General features: G+C 44.6%; 1 protein-coding gene across 1 annotated transcript in view; it reads right to left on the reverse strand.

Moving 5' to 3' along the window:
- nrxn3a (neurexin 3a) overlaps positions 1-24,793 on the reverse strand; it is a 63,853-nt gene that overhangs the window by 20,091 nt on the left and 18,969 nt on the right. The window contains 11 exon segments of the mRNA XM_068751992.1: positions 512-772; positions 1,489-1,609; positions 1,885-2,004; positions 3,219-3,245; positions 4,790-4,993; positions 7,090-7,473; positions 7,951-8,098; positions 8,571-8,864; positions 14,155-14,316; positions 15,225-15,248; positions 15,676-15,973. Of these exon segments, the coding sequence (XP_068608093.1) occupies positions 512-772; positions 1,489-1,609; positions 1,885-2,004; positions 3,219-3,245; positions 4,790-4,993; positions 7,090-7,473; positions 7,951-8,098; positions 8,571-8,864; positions 14,155-14,316; positions 15,225-15,248; positions 15,676-15,973 (2,043 nt within the window).

Genomic DNA, 24,793 nt, shown 5'->3' on the forward strand with positions numbered 1-24,793 from the left:
GGTATAAAAAAAGAAACATTTTAAATATATCCCGTGGAAATTGATAATCGCCCTTTATTAGTTTGGAGTGCAAAGACTATAGAACCATCGGCGGAATTAATCGGTGACCATACAATAACTGGCCGACTTCAGGCTGTCGCAGACGGATCTGGGTTCCTCTGCCGCAACATTTTACTGGTGGGGTCAGAAAATGGCCTCATCAACATGAAAGCAGGAATGCACCTTGCTTCGCATCAACTGTTCAGGCTACTGGTGGTGTGGGGGATAAGTTCTCGGCACACTTTGGGCCCCTTAGTGCCAACTAAACATTGCCTAGACTACCCGAGACTACCCGAGTATTGTTGCTGAACATCTTCTGCTGGATACTTCCTGAACAAACTGATGACTGGAGCCCGTGATGGCAGACGGGTGGCAAAAAGTCAATGAGACGGGAGCCGGCGAGTCAAAACGGTCAAAACAGTGAGGCTGTGGGCAGAATTTGACAGATACTCGGTTATTCAATTAAGCCTACCCTTTGACCATCTCTACAGCTATGAAATCGTTGCCGTCTCCGGAGTTGAAGAGTATGAAGCCATCTGGCGAGGTGGTCTTGAACTGGAAGAAGAGGTGCATGGACGCGTAGGCCTGCAGCGTGGCCAGGCTCAGGTAGCTGCTCTTGGATTTAAAGGTGACCGGGTCGGCGATGATGGAACGAATCCCGAACCGAGCGTTCAACTCGCAATAATCGATGTCACCATTCTTGCACAGGTCGATGTATAACATGCCATTAAATCTGTGAAGGAGAAAAGACCAGGCGTTAGAAATTAATTTGGTGCAGAAGAACTGCAAATGCTCCGACTAATGTATTACTGCTATATGTGTTATATTACAAAGACATTAAATATTTCACTTCACGCATTTAAGACGCAATGTCTGTCCAACCAACAATGAGAGCTATTGATTTTCACCATCTATTCATGGAAATACAGTTTATGGTGATTTAGCTGCTTTATACTCCAAAGAGTCCCTGAAACAAACCGTAAATGTGCTGCAAAATCTCTTCAATTAAGAAAGCAAAAGAGCACAGACGCAGCACTTAACCCTTTATAGCCCGATACACTTGATGTTTTGGGATTTTAAATTAGATCCCCCCCACCCCCCCCCCCAAAAAAACAAGCAAGCATAACTCAACACAAGCATCTGCATTTTCCATGCAAAAAAAATGTAATTTAGCAAAAAAAATACAAATTAGAGCACATGTATAGAATATAATTAAATCAATTTCATTTCATTTCATTTGTCAGAAGTTTCCTTTATACATTATTTTGTAAATGAAAATTGGTTCTCAATCAGCTTTACATGGGTAAATAAAGGTCGAATTAAATTTAAAAAATTTCCCAATTTCTTTTCTTTTTCTGGCAATTATTTAATGGTTTAAAGGGACAATTGACTGTGGATTTGTTAAAATGTCTTATTGTTAGTATTTCAAACTATTATTTGAATAGTTACTTTAGGCTCTGAAGATGGCCGATGAAGCTGGACGGGATGCTGGAGACGAATCGACGCTCTGTCATGATGCCCGTTTCGATGTTGTGGAACTCCAGACGGGTGTGATCGCCCACCATTTGGCCTGAAGATGGGGAGGGTGAAGGGGATGGGTTGAAAAGAAAGACAAAAAAAAAACGAAAAGAAAAGAGAACACTGTCTGACACTAACACAAAAGGGCTGATTTAAGGAGAAAATTGCAACGGCAGCATTAGATGGATGCAAACTGTCACTGACGGCTACACATCTGCATGCTGCGTTGAAACTGGCAATCTCTGCGGCAACACAGGGCCTCGCACCACCGGCAATGCAACGCAAGAACAATTCTTCAAATGAGCCAAGTTGATGCAGGTCAAGTACCTTCAGCTACATCATCGTCAACCAAAAGCTTGTAGGTTTTGCCACGGCGCACCACACGCACTGTATGCCATTCATTATCATTGAGCTTTAGCCCAGCATACAGGATCTCCGGTCCCTTGCCTGAGAACAAGGGTCAATCACAAAGTTAAAGACATGCTGAACCCGAAACCAAACCGTTGTTTTCCCAGCAGTCAGACTAGTCATTGACCAACAGGCCTAAAAGAGGCTTCAAAATGTTTTAAAGTTAGTTTTCACACTAGTTTTGTTACATTTGGGAAACAAAGATTTGGTTTAGTCCATCACATACACAGAGGGCAAAGATATCTGTAGTTCTCTTAAAATGCACCGCATAACTATGCTGCAAAACTAGGGGGGAAAACCCAACTACAGTAGGAACATTTACTTTTACTCATCATAGGCTAAAATAAATATTTTCCTTTTGTCTCTTCGGCCCTTTTTCAAATACCAAATACAACCAAAAACATTAGACAGCAGTACAATATTTATACTCTTTTTTTTTTTAAGTTTCCCTTATTTTTTTATTTTAGCCAGGTCCAGACTACAGACTAAAGCCAGGCCCAGTCTACAGTCTAAAGACAGTCCCAGACTACAGACTAAAGCCAGGCTGAGCCTAATACCCTAAAAACAAAGAGAACACAATACACACTGAATCAGGGACATCACACCCCCCACCCCCCTGTATTTTATTTAATCAGATGGACCGTCACACCACAGCAGGTGTTCTCTCTCATGGGGATGGAGAGATAAACAATATGGAGATTAAGATTAACATTTAGCCACAATTGAACCTAGAAAACGTTTTATGAAAAACTAAATGAATGTAAACAAGGAGACTGTCAGGAGACGTGGTCAACACAAGATATTTGTCCACCTGACGGTGAAATTAAACGTCTGATCAAAGGAGGCTGGGAATAAATGTGTGCTTTTATTCTGACGAGTCCGTCAGTAAATCTGATCCCAAACACCAGAATGTACGTCCAACGGCCAAAAGAGTTCAGCGCTCCTGTAGCCTGAGTCTGGCGGAACTAAACTAACTGTTGCGCTTCTGCATGTTTTTTTTTTCTAGATTTCATGAGTGAATTTTACTTCTGTTAACCGCTGAACAGATAATAGGCCGCGGCGTTTGATTTAAAAAGAAGCTGAGACGAGTTTAATAATCCAAACACATCACCACCTGACTGAGGTGCTTCATATTATAGGCTCGAGAAACGGAGGGCAGGCGGGACTCTCATTTTCAACAATCCCTTTTAAAAGAAACAACATCAACAAAGCATCAACACACAGAGCAAAATGAAACTTGAGTTTTAACTTACTGGAGTTACAGTTTATCCTGATACAGTCTAGATGGGGGAGAATAAATGACAGATGAAATTGCATCCTTCAAGGTTACTGCTGCAGACATCCAAAAACAAAAAGTCCACCCTTCCGGGGACGCACACATGCAGGACGGCAGCCATTTTATTCAGCAGGTACAAAAATGTTTTACTTTAGGCCAAATCACCATGAAAAGAAGGGACACATTTTATTTTTGAAGATCTCCAAAAATATAATTTGACAGTAAATGAAAGAATGCAAGGATGTGTCAGAATACTTGTTAAATTACGTTTCCCATAACACAGTTTAAATGTATTACTTCTGTACAGTATTTACAGTAAAATGGCCACTTGTAGTACCAGCTACATGATTTTTCCAACCCAACGCTGCATGTTTGACTCCAGCCGTAAATATTCAGATTAAAGGAAGCCAAAGTCTGAGGCAGCAGCTATTGATTTGAGAGCCACCGATCAGTTTTGGGTAACGCCAAACGCCAGATCATCTGGATCTGAGCAGCACAAAATAACCGCTGCATGCGGCTGAGAAGGCAGCGAGGGTCGGTCGCCATGTGGCTGGTGGTTTCATGTGTCGTCAACCGCAACAGAATAGTGGGAGCAAACAGCCGCGATCCAATCAGCACCAGCACCATGCAGAGGCACGGTAACCCCAACCATCACGCCCGCAGCGCTAGCTACGCCTGCGTGTCGCTAAGCTGCATCAGTGTCGAAATATTTAGAATGTGCAAAAAAGGTTTTTACAGAAGATGACCAATCAGACGTGCCACCGTTTGGACGGAAATCTAATGTGCATGAACTAATGTAATAATAACTGGTGTGTGTGTGTGTTGTAAACCTAGCTAATGTCTGCTAGCACCTTTCTTACATGGATGCATCTCGAGATGTGTGACCCTTTTGTCTCTGTGGCGTTCTCTATGTTTGTTAGAATGTGGGGTCGCAGCCAGCTGTAGGTTTCGCTGGGCTCTGTTCTCGGGCTGTTCGCCAGACGGGCCGCAGGCTTAAGGCCTTTGAAGGGGTGAATACCATCTTTTAACAAAGCATGATGGAAAATGGAGATGACACGGAAAACGTAAAAAAAAAAAAAAGAAGAAAGAAGAAGAACATGGACGGAGAAGTGACTTCTGTCAGATAGAAAGTTACCAAAACAAAGACCAGAAGGGACTCTTCTAATGTCCTGCTGATGGCGGACAGAGGATCAGCGGCGGAGGATGTTTAAATAGAGTACCTTACTGGTAATCCTTCTTGTGCCGTGACTGTCTCAAAAGGAAATGGGTGCGACTACGGTCAAATACGACCTCTGAAGTAGAACAAACTGCGATAGCCGTAAGAGTAAAGCGCTGTAACCCACGGCAACCTGTCTTAGACTGTATGAACGCCCATGCATGAAGGGAAACGCTCCTTAAAGGGATCGCAGCAAAGAATAGATGGTGAAAAGACTGCAGACGATGAACGGAGGGCGAGAAGAGAAGTCGCTGGTCAGCAGCGAGTCCCTTCGTGGTGAGGGTGGAGGCGCGGTGGCAAATGAGCGAGTGGCGTGATGGCTAATACGATACCTAGGTTGACCGTGAGCTTCACGCGACCCCCGTCCAACTCCAGCCTGAGCGTGTCGGCTGAGTCTCGGGAGGTCGTGGCCATGAGGAGGCCGTATGCCCGCTGAGAGCGGAAGCGCAGCGAGACGTCCTCGGCCTCGGTGTGCATGATGCTCGGCATCACCACCTTCATGTACATGCTGCCGTCATAGGAGAGGATGGACGCCTCTGCGCGGGAGACAGGTAAGCAGGGAGACAGGTAAGCAGGGAGACAGGTCAGAGAGTCCGGTGCGTGTCAAACGAACGCTCCCCCCCCCCCCCGCCCCCCGCTCAAACAAAGAGCCACACATGGCTGCAGCAGAACCAAAGACTCCGTCAGGCCGTGAGTCACCAGCAAACATGACTCATAATATCGTCATGAAACGCTGAGTCACATCCACAAATAACTCTGAAAGCGACGTTGGAAATGTTAGTCATTGATGACAGACGTCAAGAACAATAATCACCCACAGATGAACGCTGCAAAACCAACAAGATGCCCCTTCAGAGTCCAGCAGGCACGATATGCGTGATTTAACTGGGTTCACTCGACCATCAGAGCAACAGCCGACCTCATGGCCGACGGGGGAGCTCGAACCAAAACGTGTAAAATGCCGATGTGAGGTTTGTAATATAATCTTAGTCTTGATAAGAGTTTAACCCTAAACCTCTTCCAGTCTTACAGACTTCACGACATTCTTATAAATTCTTAATGTGTTCCGTTTCCGATACAGACCCTGGAATGATCTCTCGTGTAAAACTTAAGGTCACTTTAGTGCAGTGCTTCCCCCTAGGAAGAAAAAAACATTTCGCGCGCCCCCCCCGAAAAAAAAAAACACTCTTGTATCCTTATTGACATACAAAGAAATATGAAAAAGAAAGAAATATGAATCAACTTACAACAAAGAATAACTTTATTACAATTTTTTTTAACAGAAATGAGGAAGTCAAGTCTTTCCTCTTCTCCCACCTTATATTGTTTACGACCGCTCTTCTTCTGCTAATCCACCCTGCGCGCACTCTGACAATCAGGGCGCCACTGCCAACTACTGGAGTGGATGTGCAATTACACTTTACTCTCGTAAGGCAAAAAAACATTTTCTCCGCGGCCACAGGCGCCCCCCCTGACGTCGCACCGCCCCACCATTTGAGAACCACTGCTTTAGTGCATTAAATAGTCGATGGCTCATTTGAATGATTCTCACAGCAGTCATGGGCTAAAGGAATTTATATTACTACTACATGCATGTTTTTAGAGGTTGGAGGAATCCGGAGAACCCGGAGGAGAACATACAAACTCCAATTTGAACCTGGTACCTTCTTGCTGTGAGGCTAACCACCACGCCTCAGCGCCACCTCTACTGTTACATTTAAAGCTAAACCATGAAAGGCTAAGGGATTAAATATTAACCCTTCTTCCAAGCCAAGTAATTATTCAAGCAAGGTGTTGCTCACTTCCTGTATAATTTATTATTTGAGTTCAGGAATAACACACCAGATCAGCTCATAAGACTTGTCACCATGTGAAGCTCAAGTCAAGTGCAATAAGAATAAGACTGGATCCCTCACCGGCAGAGACGATTTGTTGTTATTTGTTTTATTCTATTATTCCTGCTCAGTCAATTTGTCTTACATTCATCCAGCATTGAAAATAATTATTTGTTTATGTTTCCTTGAACTCTGCTGGTATTCTTCTGCGATTATTACTTGTCCGGTCACAGAATACGGATGCTGAGACATTACGTGTCCTCCAAATGCCCTCTGTGTGGGTTTGGTGCACAGAACTGTAGTTCTAGCAAAAGCCCACACGATGGAGACACATCCCATCTGATTGAAGGAAGAAGAGATGAATAGAGAGGGACAGAATAAAATTATGAAAAAAGTACACGCAGGATACTTGAGCAGCATTTAAAAGTTAGTTAGTGTGAAAGATGGATAGACTAAACTGAATCAGAACGTGTGTGCCTCCTAATTGATGGAGCCTGTTGTGATATTTTCCAAAAGGAGAATCAACGAGAATTCAATATTAATTGTCAGACTTATAATTGTGAAGTTAGAAAGTGGATGAAGAATGGGAAGGCAGTTGGACCGGATGACATACCTGTGGAGGTATGGAAGTGTCTAGGAGAGGAAGCTGTAGAGTTTTTAACGGGGTAGTTTAATACAATCCAAGAGGGGGAGAAGATACCAGAGGAATGGAGGAGAAGTGTGCTGGTGCCCATTTTCAAGAAGAAGGGAGACATACAGAGAACCAAAGTGCTGCACACTCAAACGCACACATTTACCTCTCTCACAGGTGCGTGACCAGTAGCCAGTGCCGGTGCAGTCGCATATGAATCTATTCCACCCTTCTTTACAGACACCTCGGTTCTTGCACGGGTAGCTTTCACATTGCTTGCCGGATTGCTTGTTGCACGAGGGTTTGATGCCTGCGCCATTTTGTGCCTCGGCGATCTGGCGGATGTCTTTACTTCTACCATCGATGAAAAGGTCACGGATGCAGCCAACATAGCCGTAGTTGAGCATCGCTGTCCAGAGTTCAGTTGGCAGGATAAGGTTGGTGCGGTCGGTGGGAAGCCCGCCCAAATACATGTCGCCCTCCAGGTCCAGAATCTCACTTTCACCACTGGCTGTGAACGGGGTCCGTCTACTGTTCACAGAGATGGTGCCTGTGGTGGAGATGGACAGTGTAGATAAAATCATATACTACTGTACAGCATCCAAAGACATTTCTCTTTGTTGTTCTTGTTCTTCGAGGCCTGCCCGTTGTTAGCGATTGTATTTACTCTTGAGTGTTGTTTTAAGTTGTATTCAGGAAGTAAACTGTTTAAAAATTTCCTGAGTCTCCGCTCTCCGGTTCTGCTTTCTGGGCTCCTCGTTGGGCTAAAGCTGCGTGATAAAGAGACTCTCATTTTCAGATCAATTGAAGCAAGTTAAAAAAATGTAAATTAAAAAATAATGATTTGGGGTCTATCAAACGTTTTGTCCTGGCCTGGCTGTGATCAGTGGGTAAATATTGCCATCACAGCATAAATGTTTGGGTATTAGACTTTTGACAGTTGTAGTCTCAGCTTCTGGTTTACTTATTTTTAGTAAACTCAATTCCTGTCCTCAAGTACTTGCTGATTTTTACCAGGACAACTAACCTGAGCGTCCGTCCCTCTGGATATCCACGTGATACCAGGCGCCATCATTGACCTTGGTCTGCGTTGCCTTTACCTTGATAGTCCCTGAACCCATGTCCAACAGGAGGTACAGGCTGCCATCAAGCAGTTCCACCGCAAAGAAATCCACCTGCACAAGGGCATTAATAAATATTTGATTATTAAAACCCAAATGTCAGAATGTAATATGTTATAAATAATGACAGTGGTTTAAATAAAATAAAGCGGGGGGGTCCATTCTGAGATTTCTAAGGATGCGCCTTTCATACCCAATCGCGATATTATCGCCTGTTTGTCCCAAATGTTCCAAACCAAATGTTCTTGAAGCATTGAACAACATTGTGTACCTCGTTGTCGCAGCTGTCCAACTTGTACAAATCAATTTGAGAAAAATTGCATTAAACATATTGTCAATATACTTTTTTTCATACATTGACTATATATCTTAAAAATGATTGAATTAATGATTCGTAGTTGATTGTATTTTTCCCCCTTTTTAAACAGAACTACTATAGAACTCCGATTGGCTTTGACCTATAAGCTGGTTGGCGTTTTGTAAAGCAGACTTGAGGTTGCCAGCGATTAAAGCGGTTCCGACGGACCTTGGTGTTCTTCTGGCTGCGGGCAGCGTCTTTGCGCTCTTGGGGTTTGCCGTGGGTGAAGAGGATAAGGCCATTGGGTTCTGTTGTACGGAAATCAAATGAGATGGAGCCCATCCGCTTGGTGTTCCACTTGGGGAGACTGATGTAGGCCTCGGGAGTCTCAAAAGAAATGGGGTCCAGGGTGGCCACATTTTCACACTTGTAGGACACGTCACCCTGGATTTTCATTTTGGGGTCGACGATCCGGGCCAAGCGGGACAACTCCAGACGGATGTCATTGTTCTTATACACCACCTGCAGAACAAATATAATGCCGTGGTTATTGTTCTAATCCTATATGGTTCTAGCTGCAGCTTTAAAGAGACTGTTCAATGCAGTGTATATATATATATATATATATAAGAAGAATACTTTACATCCGTTATGATAAAGCTGCAATTTTCTCCTGTGTGGCTGAATGTTTAGTTGATGATGGAAAACAAATGTATAATAATAAGTCAATCAATATCAATATCAATACTGATGGGAGGATGGACTCGCGGAGGCGTGGGGCGGATAAATTGAAATCTGCTGAAGTGGAAAATTGAAGACCTTATTTTATATATATTTATATAAGATTCTCCGGCCATTGAAACACACTCTGTGTGTCTATATTTTCAGCAGATACATACACAAAGCAAAAACATCCCACTCCTCCATATCACTGCTTTTTTATATTAATGCCCCCCCCCTCCGGCTCCTTGTCTAAAGTTTGTCTCAGAGTGCTGCAGATGGCTGAGAGGGGAGATTGAGGGGCCCGGCTGGGATTATCAATAATCCACGAGTAGCTGTGACAGTAAATCAACTCGTCTCTTCAGGTGCTTGGTCTTTTTCCTCTTCTTTCAGATTCTTTTTCTTTTATTCTTTTTATTTGTTGCCTTTCCTTATCTCTCTGTGTCCCCTCTCCCTGTCACTCTCTGTCCATGTCTCTGTCTGTCCCCCATGTCCCTGTCTCTGTCTGTCCCCTCTCCCTGTCTCTCTCTCGCTCTCTCTCTCTCTTTGAAGCGGCCCTTCTTTTTCCAGGTCTGACTGAAATCACTTTCTCCCAAAATAATTAGTGTTTTTTCAGACTCAACATGAATTTCCTTCCAACTTGACGTTAAGTCTAAAAGAAATTCCTTCTTAAAAGTTATTTTATTTATATATATATGTATATATATATATACGTACACACACATATACAGCCTAACATACTAACAGTCAACCAACCAATTAAAAAATGGCCACTGCTGAAAACACGAAGTCCCAATGGTAGCAATAATCAGGATGAAGGTTTATGATGTTTTTGAATATTAAAATTAATATATACAAATTTTAAGAATTTGTATTTGTTCCCAAAACAGGAAGTTTCCTATAATGGGATATGGTCAAGAGAAAATGCAAACGATAGTATTTAATTTGTTTACTCTCCACTTTTGCATGCTTTCTGATAAAAGTGAGCATAAATCGTAGGATATGTGGCTTTGAACTGAAGGGAGGGCGAAATGGCAGCGAGCTGGTGATGGAAAAGTGCAGCTGACAGTCGGACAATTCACTTTCAGGTTGCCGCCACTTCGGAACAATAACAGCAAACCGGTCTTTTAACATGCAACGGGAGCCTTATCTGGACGGTGCAGACGGAGAACGGCGCATTAAAGACTCCGATAGCTGGCTGAGGGATACCCAACGCGCACAGTACACACATAAACGCACACAGTACACACAAACACACATACATATCTGAACAGGTGAATATGATGCTGTCTGAGTGATGGAGGTGAGTTTATGGACTAGAATGTGATTGAAAATATTCGACAAGGCCTCGATGGCAGAAATCCATCACTGCATTATCTCCTCATTCAGGCCTCCAGGAGACGCATCGTTACGCACACACAAACACACACACACACGCGCTTATCAGTGCATGAACGAGAGCAGTGTAACACAATATGAGTCCTCGTTCCAAGCTCTCCATGTAGAACGCTGCTCGTCCGTATGTAACTGTCCACTCTGAATTTGCATGAAGCAATCGGATATATTTATTTTATTTTTATTTATTTATTCTCAGTGTACAGACAAACAAATGACAAGGACATTTGTCATTTGAGAGCAATTACCATCAGGTCAGCGTGTCAGTAGGCTAAGATAACATGGTTAAGCTGCTGAGCCTTGTGCATAAATGGCACAGACAGCTTATGGATGCTAAATGTCTTAGATGCTGGTAGATGCACTGCATTTATACTTTCCTAAATCCTAAATGAAGATGATTTGAGGATACATACATGTATACAAGCTTCTTTAAAAGGAATGAAACATGGCACTCTGATTTTAGTTTAGTTCATGGTACACCCAGAACACGTATGTTCACTGTGAATAATAAAAGAGCTGAACAGGGCCCTGTGTGTTTAGTTTCCATTCAGGCGCTGACTGATTGAAATTAGGGGAATGTAATGGCCATCATTTAATACAGTCAAAAATCACTACATTTTCAAAAATTACATCTCTGAATGCATTTATTTAATCTTGATTTATCTAGTCCCCATCATTAAATATTACTGCAGTCCTACTGTGATGGATGCTGCAACGCAACGTAATATGTGCTAAGTCTGGCTGTTTGTGTGTGTGTGTGTGTGTGTGTGTGTGGGCACTGGGAGACACAAACATTTATCATCCTTGAGATATCTGTCTTGGCCATAAATCTCTGCCCACTGATTGAATGCCGCTCGCGTGCGTGTGTGTGTGTGTGTGTGTGTGTGTGTGTGTGTGTGCGTTTGCTAAATATATGGCTGTTCATAAATGGCTGGTCGTGCAGAGAAGGGCAACTGTCATGATTGTTATACCACTGAAGAACAATTGCAGGTGTTCCATATTATAAACATGAAATGTGACAGGATATTTTTATTATTATTTGTGCCAAACAACAAACATGTACTTAAATCCATTTTGCTCTAATCCCAATGTAGACCTCAGCCATTCGCTATCAGTCAAGGGTCAAATTAACCTTTCTGTCAGACAGACCTCTGCAGTGTGTGGTCTTACCCACTAGGTGGCAACATTTGCTTGGGGTGGGGTTGGGGTACACTATGAGCTGAGCGCCTGAAAACAGTGGCAAGGTGGAGCAGTCGAATGTGTGGTAAAGGAAACAAAGCCAGGATGGACTGGACGTCTTCCTCTGGGTTTATTCATGTTGCACCACTGGTGCAAACAGCTCCTCTGATTATATCATATAGAAGAACATGGAATCAAAACATCTCGATCTGCACAGTGTCTGTGTTTGTGGGGGGGGGGGGGGGGGGGGACATTCAAAAGTCACTGTGAAAAATGGCATTTTAGAAAGATTAGTGAAACAGCACTTCAAATAGCACGATAAAAAGAAACGCGTAATTTCAAAAAGTGTGTGTACATTTGATCCAAGCCCATGACAGTTACAAAACGTTAATAATTTTACTGCTACTGTCAAAGTTAAGAATATGTTTTAATTCCAAATGCAAACACTGTCAGGATCCACTTTTTTACATGCACATGATTTTATACAAATTCCAGAGACCTCGCTAAATAAATTATCCTTGTGGAATTAAATTCAAACTGAATTTATATCAATTTGTTCTATTTTCTTGTAAGTCAAGAAGAAACTGGAATGCTGATCGGGAGTCTGCAGCCTGTAAACTCATCCTTTGTGCATCTTTGTTGGCGACGGCAAGCAAACACGTCCAGAAGGCTGCACATAAGTGGTCGGTGGAGGTGCAATAACAACGGTAATTACAGCAATTATATATTATTGTAGACCATTACGTATTTTGTAGGTTCTGAGAGATGTAGGCTTTTTCTGTAATTGCTGGCTTATGAAAGGCATAATAATCACGGGCCAGCCAGCCACATGACTGCCAAGGGCGACCAGCACTTGATGCCATGGTAACAAAACATTTATCCGTAATGTCTCTCTGTGGATGGCGGGGACAAGAGCATTGGCAACAGGCAAATTAGTCCTAATGGCAGCGAGCGGAGGATGCGAGGGTGCCGGACAGCAGACGGAGGGAGAACTGTGGGTGGGCGAGCCCGAGATGAGGAGGAGGGCACAATGAGGGCAGCTTCTCTGCATGTGCGCATGTTTAAAGATGACTGTGCATGTGGCTGTGGAGAATGAAAGTTAGCCAGAATTGCCATTCGTCTCATGTAAAGTGAAGCCGTGGCCAAAAGGATCCTGTCAGATGCGTTTCCACTGTAGGTGAAGAGAAACTTGGTAAAGCTGCAATAAATGAATATTAAATAAATTACAAAAAAATCTTTGAGATGAAGTCAAATCCCAAATCATACACGCATTGACTATTGTGCGTGTTAAATGTGTTCATCAGCTGAAAACGTGTCGCTCTCACTCAGCATTAGTCAGTGGCGCCGTTTTATCCCATGATGCATCAGTAACACGTGCTACGGTTTACACAAATATTGTGCGTGTGTGTGTGTGTGTGCGTGCGCGCTTGAATGGCTATTGCTTTTCACGAGCAGGTGGCGCCTTGCATGGTAGCTTCTGACACTCCTGCTTGAACGTTTGTGAGAATGAGCGATGCTGCCGTTTGTGAAGCGCTTGAAGTGATCAATCAGTTATAAGTACAGTTCAGTTCATGTCTCCATTTCATCATGAGCTTCGAAGGGATTCAAGCACAATGTGTGTGCGCGTGTGTGTATGTGCTTGCAGTTGTACACGAATGCGTGTCAGGGGTAGGTGGCACACAGTATGGTGACCTGCTCTGCATGGCACAGAGCAGGAAGTAGGCCAGAGTGGGATTAATAGCCAATCCAGCCTCTTCCTGCAGTTTGCACATGGCAGCGTGTGTGTGTGTGTGTGTGTGTGTGTTAGCGACTGGCTCCAGTCAAGTGCAAACATATGACATCATCAGCTTGAGGGAACAATATCTTTTGAATCGGTGTCCCGTGTGTTTTCAGACCTCTGTACAACCTGAATCCTTTTCCCGTACATTAAAAGTCGATCTTGTAGGACTTGGTCAGAATCACCCAAATCTACAGATGTTGAGGATACTGACTCTCCAAATGTATTTAAACCTCGTTATGCTTTTAGAAATATCAGTTAAATATGACACTATCACACTGTTTTGGTCAAGCTACCAAATCGCCTTTGCCTTCTAACAACAGCAAGTATTGGGGAATAAAGACCACGAACTGCCCGAGTTTTCAAATGAAGCCCTTTTTTTGCTAAAGTTTACAACTTGAACTGCTCCCTGAGGGCATTTGATCCATCGGTGTCGCACACTTCTACCCGGGGACAGGTTTGTAGGGACGGACTTCATAGACTCAGAACGGTTTTGACGTGGCACCACCTCAGGGATCAAGCGTCTCGTTTCCTGTTGCCCCTCGCGTGAAACATTTGCCCCAGACTCTCTGAATCTGTTGACAATTTTATGAACTGCAGATGATGAAATGCTCAATTTCCTTGCAATGACGTCTAAAAGCTATTAAACTAGGACCATTTGTGGATGCAGGTTGTCACGAAGCAATTGATGAGGTTTAGTTGTCTTCAAACAAACATTAATCCCTGAATCAGGTGCTTTACCTCCTTGAGGCAGCCCATGAAGTTATTACTGACGGGAGATCCAGGCAGGTCAGCGGTGCTGGGGCTCCCCCCCACGTAGAAGAAGTCATCAGAGCCCAACATGGTGTAGTCTTCTTGCGTGTAGCCCGTGGTGGTCAGAATGCCATCCACTGATATCGTCACCTAACAAGAAACAGCAAGAGCGGAAAATTAGGTTCCTCTTGGCTTTTATAGACGGTTAAAGACTGTGGTTGTAGAACTCTGCCGTATTGGCATTTGTACTTCAAATGAATTCCTGTATAAATAGTCAAATGTTGCTAAATGGAGAACTTAAGCTTGAAACACTGACAGACAGGTTTATGTGGATATGGCATGGCGCAGGTGATTTAATGTTTCTGTCCACATAAATGAAGGTAGAAAGAGTATAAAATAGCCGTTTGCAACAGAACAGAAGTTGTACAAGGGGGGGGAATAAAAAACATAGAAGCTGAGAGAAAGGAGAGAGATTGTCATTAAAATATGCAAGTATCTCAGATCAGGAACAATCTTTGCTGACAGTAGAAGATGAAGTACTTATGCAGTTTTTCCTGTTGATTGTCCTTTTTACTCACTCTGTGTGTGTGTGTGTGTGTTTTGTTTTGTTATTTATGTGTTGTTGTTTTTTCATGTTTCCTTTTGATTCCCGACTTGCCGCCATGTTTCCCTGTTTGCTTTTACGGTCTTGTGTATTTTTTTTATAAACTCATTGTTGTTGTTATTCTATTCATCATCGTGATTTGCACTTCAGGGCCACCTAATTACAGACGTAATGTACTGGACAGAAAAATCAGATTTTCCACCACAGTTATGTTTCATGTCTGCCGTTCACCTCAGAATAATTTCCATGATAATGTTACCAGAATCAGTCAACAGGAAAATCTGTAAGAAAGCACATTAGAAGAATAAATTACGAGAAGTAGAAACCCGAGATTAGAAGATGGACCATGAGAAGGGTAGCATCTTACTGTACGGAAGTCAAAGAGGACGAAGAGGATGACACTGCAAACCAAAAAAATGACGATGATATCTACCATACAATGGAGGGTTTTAACCAGGCCGTAACCAAAGCCCGTTCGCTTCGCAGAGATGTGGGGTAGGTAAAGAAAATAAAAATACACACGCAAACAATTAGACGTGTGAAGAGGGAGGGACTTCGTACATGTTGGTGAAAACACATTGTACTTCAATTTAGATTTAGCCGTTATATTACTCTGATGTGATGGAACTAGATGGAGAAAACAAGTGTAAATAGAGGCAAACAAAATCAGTGGGGACAAACGTTCCCAAAAAACGAAAGCCATTCATGTTGGTCTCATCTGCTGAAGATCAATAACTCTGGCCAATAAATGAATAGGAAGTGGATTCATGTCAGGTAAAATTCCACAAGACTACAGGCATGTTAGCTTAGCTGCCATACATCATCATCAAGAACATTTATTAACACTTAATCTGAGGTTTTTTAAACAAAACAAAATGTTTGCCCTTTCCACTTCCGTGTCTTACCTGGCGGAGGTTGCGGGTCACTTTGACATCGTGCCATGTGTTGTCATTGAATTTCCCATTGATGGGCTCCACGATAGCCTCAAACGCCCCAGACCCCAGGTTGATCACGAGTGAAACCGCCCCGTCTTTCAGAGCCAGGTTAACGTAGTCGGCCGACTTGCCAGTGTGAAGGATGAGGCCGTTGCGCTGCCACGTTTTGAAGGACAGCGTGATCTCATCGCTGCTGCTCTGAATGGGGTTCTGGGAGAGATCGTAGCAGAAATACTCAGAGCCCCTAAAGGTGGCCACGTTCTCCTCCCTAGCTGTGGTGAGAAGAAAAAGAAGAGAAGTGTTGGAAGCTGGAGTCAAACAGCCTGAAAGGTAGGGAGTAAATAGGAACCCTGATTTCAAAGTGTGCATTATCAAAAATACAATCACAAATCAAGTGGCAGTTCTTCATAAGACCATCGAGGCCCAACAGCACCACACATCCGACTACGTTTCCAGGGCCTTATCGAACACAGAAATTCAGGATAGTAGCATTTGCATAATTAAGGAAAAAATCTGCACCAGCATTTAATGTAGAATTCCCTGGTTGATGTCCTTGTTTGGTTTTTGTTGGGTGGAAATCAGTTTCTCAGTATTTCTCCTGACAAACAAACCTATTAGAGAAAATGTAGTCTCCTTACTTAGTTTTAAAAATGTGAGTTATATTCGATAGGATGAATTATTAATTTAGGGTTCGGCTAAAATTGCTATTGCTGATTGTTTTTTGATGGAGAGATAAAATAAATAACTAAAGAGAGCAATGACGTCTGAAGTAAAGGCCCCAAAAGCGTCCTGAGATTATCGTAAATTGCCTTCCTTTTGCAGCTGAGTCACAGTGGAACGCAAACTCATCATCACCCACCAAGGCAGTCTGCGGACTCCTTAGTGCAGTGTTCATGTGCTCGACAACAAGAATCCAACCCACAGCAGAACAAACTTTCACTTCCTTCACAGAGACACTTCCGGCAACACCTATCCTGCACAAATTATAATTGACTTCATCGTCAATATAAATATGGCGATAAACATGTATTATAGGCCTACTTCATCATCACAAGCTCTAGTACTGAAGCTCTACAGCAGGGGTCGGCAGCCTAAGACACTCGAGGGCACTTATGTTGGCACTCAGAGAATATTAAGAGGCAAGACAAATTTTATTATATTTAACACCTCACAAGAAACGGAGCACACTAAATGTTCTTAAATACTATTTAAACAAATAACTGTTTAACAGGTAGTGTAAATCATTACTCTGCGAGAGCGCGCATGTCAGCGTGCGCGTCCTTGATTCAACGCGTCACTGCGAGGCTCTTGGGCAGGGGTCCCCAAACCTTTTCCTGTGAGGGCCACATCACTTTTCCCTTCTCTGATGGAGGGCCGGGGTCAGTTTGTAGGAAAAGTGTGATGATGGCAGGGGTGCCTAAACATTTAGGGGCCGAATGTGGAGGCAGGCTGTAGTTTAGGCTTCATCTCACCATCACAACTACACACAGTGACATGAATGGAGTGTCACACACGCAATGCCTCTCACACCCAAACTCAGTCTCTCTCCAGCACTATCAGGAAGTGCAAAGGTGAAGAACGACTGGATCAATCAGCTGATCCAATACAGCTGCAGAGGAGCAAACAACAAACCTCAAATTATTGTAAAAAATACGCACGCTGCGCGCCTTGGCCCTGAACCCGGGACCTTCCGGCTGGGAGCCAAGTGCACTACCCACTACACCACCTAGATGTTACCCTGCCAAGCGTTAGGATAAATAGACAGTAGCATTGTTGACTTTAGACCAGAGGCACTGGTTTTGAATCCAGTACGACGTCACCTGGTCTGAGACACGCCCACTCCACATAACACAAAAGGAAAAAGCACAACATAGCAACACAACAACACAACAACACGCTGTGGTCTGAGATATCAACTTATAATTTGACAGGTACGACTTTAGTAATACCTCAAGTCTCCTCACCTATACGGTGGCGTAGTCGGTAGGGTTACCGGTCTACTGCCAGAGGAACTGGGTTCGCATCCAGCTGTGGGAGTGGGGGTGGAGTAGGGGTGGCAGGGCAGGCCCAGGGCCTTACCTGGGCGGAGTGAACTGGACCACTGGTCCACTCCACTCCGCTCAGGTGTGCCCTGGACCTACCCTGTTGCCCCTGCTCCATCTCATTCCCGTAGTGGGATTCGATACCAGGGCCATTTTGCCCCCCTCAACAGTGCTGCCAACCATGCCACCGTGGAGGTGAGGAAACTTGCCCTGTTATTACAAAGTAATTACTATGTAATAAGTTGATATTACAGAGCACCGGAACATTAACTTTCTGGCCGTATGTGACCATCATTAAAATTGTCCCAAATAAAAGGGAGGCTACTCATGTTGTATGGAAAGGAAAATAAGTCAATTCTATTTTGGGTCTCTGGTATTGTTCAGGGGGGCAGGCCAAATGTGGAAATGGGCCGGATCCGGGCGGTAGTTTGGGGACCCCTGCTCTTGGGAGTTGAATCGACTAACTTAGCAACGGCGTTAGCATGGCGAGTAAGCCAAGTTGCATTCGCTCTTTCCAACATAGTTGGACAAGGGAGTCTGGATTGAGATGGATAAACGTGGAAACAAAACCTTCTGTTTGTATCACAACATCAAGAGATTCTTTAGTATCATCAGATTCAGCGTTGCAGGATAGAAAGAAGTCGCATCAACTCGACAGCATCGAAACGCAAAAAAGGACTGCGGAGATATAAATATATTTTCCTTCCATCTATGGCGTGAAACTGCATTTTGTGTCCAACATGGTTCCCGACAGTGTCACAGAAGCCCTGCTTCGTTCTCCATCTACTGCCCACTGTGAGGAAAAAGCTGCTTTATCTATGTGCAAGAGGAACCATGCTAGTTCATCCATAGGGGAGTTTACCTGCAGGGCTAGATGGAGGGCGGGGGGGGGGCAGTGCTCTGCTTCAGAATGCAGGTAGAAAAACAATGAATCGATAATGGGAAATTTTTAAATGCTCAATCCAGACATGTAGTATGTGAATGTAAAACCTCCGTTTTCCATAAGCGCTGGCATACAGAAAACAATTCAATGCAACGGTGCCCAAAAACGTAGCTATGGGCATTTTGTTGAAATATGGAATGGTAATGAACTGAGAATGAAAATAACTTTTTTTACGACTGGAACGAGCCTAAAGTGACGAGATTGTTATCAGTCCGTAATAGTTTTAATGGCATCCGTGAGCGGTTCCATTCGGAGCCTGCGTTTGATGGACGAGCTTGGATGAGTCCTTCGAGGGGTTATCCATAAAAGTGTCAGAGACGGGGGCGGCATAAGGAAAAGTTATGGCCACACTAAATCTCCCTCATATTTGGGCTCTAAGGGGATGCTGTGTGCTCCGGGCAATAAAGAGCGAAATCTTTGTCCTTTTCAGCTCAACTTTTTAGCAACATTTGTTGGTTCTTCACTTAAAAGTCTTGAAATATTCTGTCTCGGCTCATGAGTCTAAAGAACATTCCCCGAGGGCTTTCGTGCAGAACTCTGTCAATATTAGATATAACTAGCACAGGCGTCGTGCAGCTAATGTCGACGCAACTACTGCTAAGGGTCTAGAAAATGTTGCAGAACGCGGAGAAAACTGGAAGCCACGGGGAGAACATGCAAACTCCACACAGGTAGGAATCAAACACTTGCTGTGAGGTAACAGTGCTACCCACTACGCCACCAAGCCATCATTTTCACATAATCACTGATACACCCAACAATCAACTGCAGTAGTAGATGATATGGTCCATGTATACAGCGTAACTTTCATTCATTCCTTATATTATTATAGTGTCAGAGATAAATTTGTGCTTCAATTTTACTTAATTATAAATAACTATTACAGTACTATGGAGTAAAATATACAGTTAATAACAGTCAATGGTGGAGGTGGGTATAGGTAGTAAGGAAGTACTACACAGGCCTGCATAGTACCCTTAGAATGTATTAAAAAAGTAAGTCACAGATTCTAGTTAGAGTGGAATTTCCACAATTTCGTTGTTCGATACAATGACAATAAAGGCATTTGATTTGAAATGTCGCTTATCACCTTTGTAATACCCAGATAACTTGATAGTAACTGCTTAACGAGCTGCAACCGAGAGAAAAGGAAATGGCTGAGTTCATCAGGACACAAGGAGAACATGTAGTAGATGGGAGAGTCCTGATTTGTTTCCATGCTGTCACCATGTCTGTGAAAACGCCCTCTGAGGTTGGCTCCGTCCCACCGCCAAAAAGAGTGAGCGTGAGTGGATGTTTGTTTTTCTACGCGTGACGAACTCCTGACTCGTCAAGCTGTTCGCCACCTCTTGCCCAAAGCGAGATGGGACAGGCTCCAACCCCCTGCGGATCGTGTGCCGGCTTTCCTCAGCGGACGAGACAGCAGGAGGACAGTCCGACATGAATAGTACGAGCCCCGATGTTCATTTCACCTGATGACGGGGGGGGGGGGGGGGGGGGGGGGGTTCTCAGCTACTGTGCTACATGCATTGTTAGAGGGAAGGAATGAAGCAGGAGCAGAGGGGGGGGGGGGGGGGGGGGCTCTCGTCTTGGGTGGTATTGAGTATAGATGTCATTGCTGGAGAGTCTCTTTTAGGGAGTGCCCAGACTTAGAACGGGCCGTAAAACAACATGCATGCCAAACAGCGTGTGTGTGTGTGTGTACTTCCTCAGGGATATCAATTTGTCCATTTAGTGATTTAGCGGAAGGAAATGGCATAGGGTGGGTGCGATGAAAAGGTAAGATGCACTCCTAAAATGGAATGTGGAAAATGAACTGCGGTTACAGTATAAAGCAGGGGTCCCCAAACCTTTTCCTGTGAGGGCCACATCACTCTTCCCTTCTCTGACGGAGGGCCGGGGCTTCATCTCACCATCACAACTACACACAGTGACATGAATCGAGTGTCACACACGCAATGCCTCTCACACCCAAACTCAGTCTCTCTCCAGCACTATCAGGAAGTGCAGAGGGGAAGAACGACTGGATCAATCAGCTGATCCAATACAGCTGCAGAGGAGCAAACAACAAACCTCAAATCATTGTAAAAAACCCGAATGCTGCACGCCTTGGTTTCGAACCCAGGACCTTCTGGCTGGGAGTCGAGTGTGCCACCCACTGCACCACCTAGATGCCGTCCTACCAAGCATTAGGATAAATAGACAGTAGCATTGTTGACTTTAGACCAGAGGCACTGGTTTTGAATCCAGTACGACGTCACCTGGTCTGAGACACGCCCACTCCACATAACACAAAAGGAAAAAGCACAACATAACAACACAACAACACGCTGTGGTCTGAGATATCAACTTAATATTTGACAGGTACGACTTTAGTAATACCTCAAGTTTCCTCACCTATACGGTGGCGTAGTCGGTAGGGTTACCGGTCTACTGCCAGAGGAACTGGGTTCGCATCCAGCTGTGGGAGTGGGGGTGGAGTAGGGGCGGCAGGGCAGGCCCAGGGCCTTACCTGGGCGGAGTGAACTGGACCACTGGTCCACTCCACTCCGCTCAGGTGTGCCCTGGACCTACCCTGTTGCCCCTGCTCCATCTCATTCCCGTAGTGGGATTCGATACCAGGGCCATTTTGCCCCCCTCTACAGTGCTGCCAACTATGCCGCCGTGGAGGTGAGGAAACCTGCCCTGTTATTACAAAGTAATTACTATGTCATAAGTTGATATTACAGAACATCGGAGCATTAACTTTCTGGCCGTATGTGACCATCATTAAAATTGTCCCAAATAAAAGGGAGGCTACTCATGTTGTATGGAAAGGAAAATAGGTCAATTCTATTTTGGGTCTCTGGTATTTTTCAGGGGGCCAGGCCAAATGTAGAAATGGGCCGGATCCGGCCCACGGGCCGTAGTTTGTGGACCCCTGGTATAAAGCATCTCACACAACAGTGACTCCTGTCAAATTGAGATACTCTCAATTTGTTTCTGAAATAAAAAGGAATTAATGTTGTATTAAATGTTTTTTATTAGAAATCCAAACAAAGCTTAAAGATAATCTCATATAAAAAATATCATCATGATTAAGGCAAATTCTCTCAATGTTTGTTATTTAATCTCATCAATAAATGGAATCAATTTAAGACGACGCAGACAACAGAGCTAATGCAACCGCTTTGTAGTAGCATGATGCAACTCTGCGGTTTTAGTCGCCCGGGATCCTGTCACCGAGCACCAGGCGGCAAAAACAGCTTTCCTTTGTGCGGGGTTAATGTTGATCGATATAGTGATGTGGCATACACGTGCAGGAAGGCACACCCTGACACTGACAAAAGAAGTTATTACGCGCCCCAGCGAGTGCGTCGCAATCTCGCATGCACAACGCCACGGCCGCTGGTGCTCAGATGGCAGCAAAGAAAAGGCCCGATGAAGCAAGTATGCAGATCACTGCAGGTGCTAAATTACCAAATTAACCCTGTGACCTCACCAGAGACATTGGCACCATTAGCATGTGCATAATATGTACACACACACATTGCTAAAGCTATAAGTGAGCTTATCACAGAAACAATGCTGACATGTTAGGACTACGATGGACGAGGGAGTGTCTGATATAATGTTGGAAGGTATTGCCTCATAATGTTATGAAAAAGGTAATTAATAAAGATTAGGAGGTCCTAATAAATAAATCCAGGATGGAAAATCAAGTTTTGTTTTTTGGGGTCTGCACAGCATGATCCATTTTCTTGCTGCTGTTCAGTCTTGCAACAGATAAGCATGTTGAGTGAGTGTGGATGGCTAGCGCCAGCGCTAATCATTTAATTCAGGGGTCCCCAAACTTTTTCCTGTGAGGGCCACATCACTTTTCCCTTCTCTGATGGAGGGCCGGGGCCAGTTTGTAGGAAAAGTGTGATGATGGCAGGGGACCCTAAACATTTAGGGGCCGAATGTGGAGGCAGGCTGTAGTTTAGGCTCCATCTCACCATCACAACTACACACAGTGACATGAATCGAGTGTCACACACGCAATGCCTCTCACACCCAAACTCAGTCTCTCTCCAGCACTATCAGGAAGTGCAGAGGTGAAGAACGACTGGATCAATCAGCTGATCCAATACAGCTGCAGAGGAGCAAACAACAAACCTCAAACTCTTGTAAAAAACCTGAACGCTGCACGCCTCGGTCTCGAACCCAGGACCTTCTGGCCGGGAGTCGAGTGCACTACCCACTACACCACCTAGATGCTATCCTATCAAGCGTTAGGATAAATAGACAGTAGCATTGTTGACTTTAGACCAGAGGCACTGGTTTTGAATCCAGTATGACGTCACCTGGTCGGAGACACGCCCACTCCACATAACACAAAAGGAAAAAGCACAACATAGCAACACAACACCATAGCAACACAGAACAACACAACAACACGCTGTGGTCTGAGAATACCTCAAGTTTCCTCACCTATACGGTGGCGTAGTCGGTAGGGTTACCGGTCTACTGCCAGAGGAACTGGGTTCGCATCCAACTGTGGGAGTGGGGGTGGAGTAGGGGCGGCAGGGTAGGCCCAGGGCCTTACCTGGGCGGAGTGAACTGGACCACTGGTCCACTCCACTCCGCTCAGGTGTGCCCTGGACCTACCCTGTTGCCCCTGCTCCACCTCATTCCCATAGTGGGATTCGATACCAGGGCCATTTTGCCCCCCTCTACAGTGCTGCCAACTATGCCACCGTGGAGGTGAGGAAACTCGCCCTGTTATTACAAAGTAATTACTATGTAATAAGTTGATATTACAGAGCACCGGAACATTAACTTTCTGGCCGTATGTGACCATCATTAAAAATAAAAGGGAGGCTACTCATGTTGTATGGAAAGGAAAATAAGTAAATTCTATTTTGGGTCTCTGGTATCGTTCAGGGGGCCAGGCCAAATGTGGAAATGGGCCGGATCCGGCCCGCGGGCCGTAGTTTGGGGACCCCTGATTTAATTGAACCAGGTAAGTCCATTGAGAGCTAATTCTCTTTTACAATAACAACCTGGACTTAAGTTGCATGTTCTTTGGCGTTGGGAGGAAGGTGTTGAGCCAATTTGTGTGAAACAAGAAAAAAAAAAAAGACTGATTATAACACTATTACAACACTGTTATGACAGTGTATCGGTTTGTGTTCCATGCACAACCAGCCAGCTCAGAGAGTGATTTATAGCCCCCATACACTGGCTCCGCAGACACCAGTGACCCCAGTCAATTATGACGATCTGGTCCCGGTAGACGCTGGTGTGTTGGGCCAGAATTCCCCCCCCTCCATATATACTCCCTCAGAATTCAACAGAATCCAGAGTCCAGCCCAAGATACAATGACATGTAGCAAAAAGGCACGCAAAAAAACAGGGAGGGGACAGACTAGTCCTCAGCCCCTCCATGCTGAAGAGGCTGCAATCTAAGGGGGGGTGGGGGGAGACTGAGCAAGGAGCTGAAGGCGGAATCAGTAAGGCAATATGTGTGTGTGGGGGGGGGGGGGGGGGGGGTCTCTGAAAGATAACCATCAGTAATTTCGGCAAGCTGGCGGATTTCCATTTGTTTGGTGGCTTGACCAATGTTGCGTTGAGATGTCTGTAGCACGGGGGGGGGCACTGAGGCTTCAGCTCCGAGGAAGAAAAGGAAGTCGTGCTGCCATTTTGATTGTGGCGAGTGGAGGCTGAGCTACTCAGACAATGATTTCTCACACACACGCACACACACACGCACACACACACACAGATAAAGGCTGATGCATCGAGCTTCTGATCTGTGTCGACTGATCAGGCGTCTCGGACAGGAATTTGTCCTAACAGGAACACCGACAGCGACTCATCCTTTCATTCAGTCACCACTGTCTCTAAGCCGTCCATCATGGCTGTCCTCACCACTGTCTCTCAGCCGTCCATCATGGCTGTCCTCACCACTGTCTTGTAGACCTGTCCCTTCGTCCTATCACAGAGCACACCTGATACTTTCCTCCCCCCGTTCCAGCCTGCCTTCACACGATTCTTCACCTCCTTTCCACATTCTCTCCATCACTCTGCTCTGTTGACCCGAGGTACCTGAAGTCCTCGACCTTCTTTACGTCTATTCCTT

The sequence above is a fragment of the Brachionichthys hirsutus genome, chromosome 18 (assembly GCF_040956055.1).
Source record: "Brachionichthys hirsutus isolate HB-005 chromosome 18, CSIRO-AGI_Bhir_v1, whole genome shotgun sequence".
In the NCBI taxonomy this organism is placed as follows: Eukaryota; Metazoa; Chordata; class Actinopteri; order Lophiiformes; family Brachionichthyidae; genus Brachionichthys; species Brachionichthys hirsutus.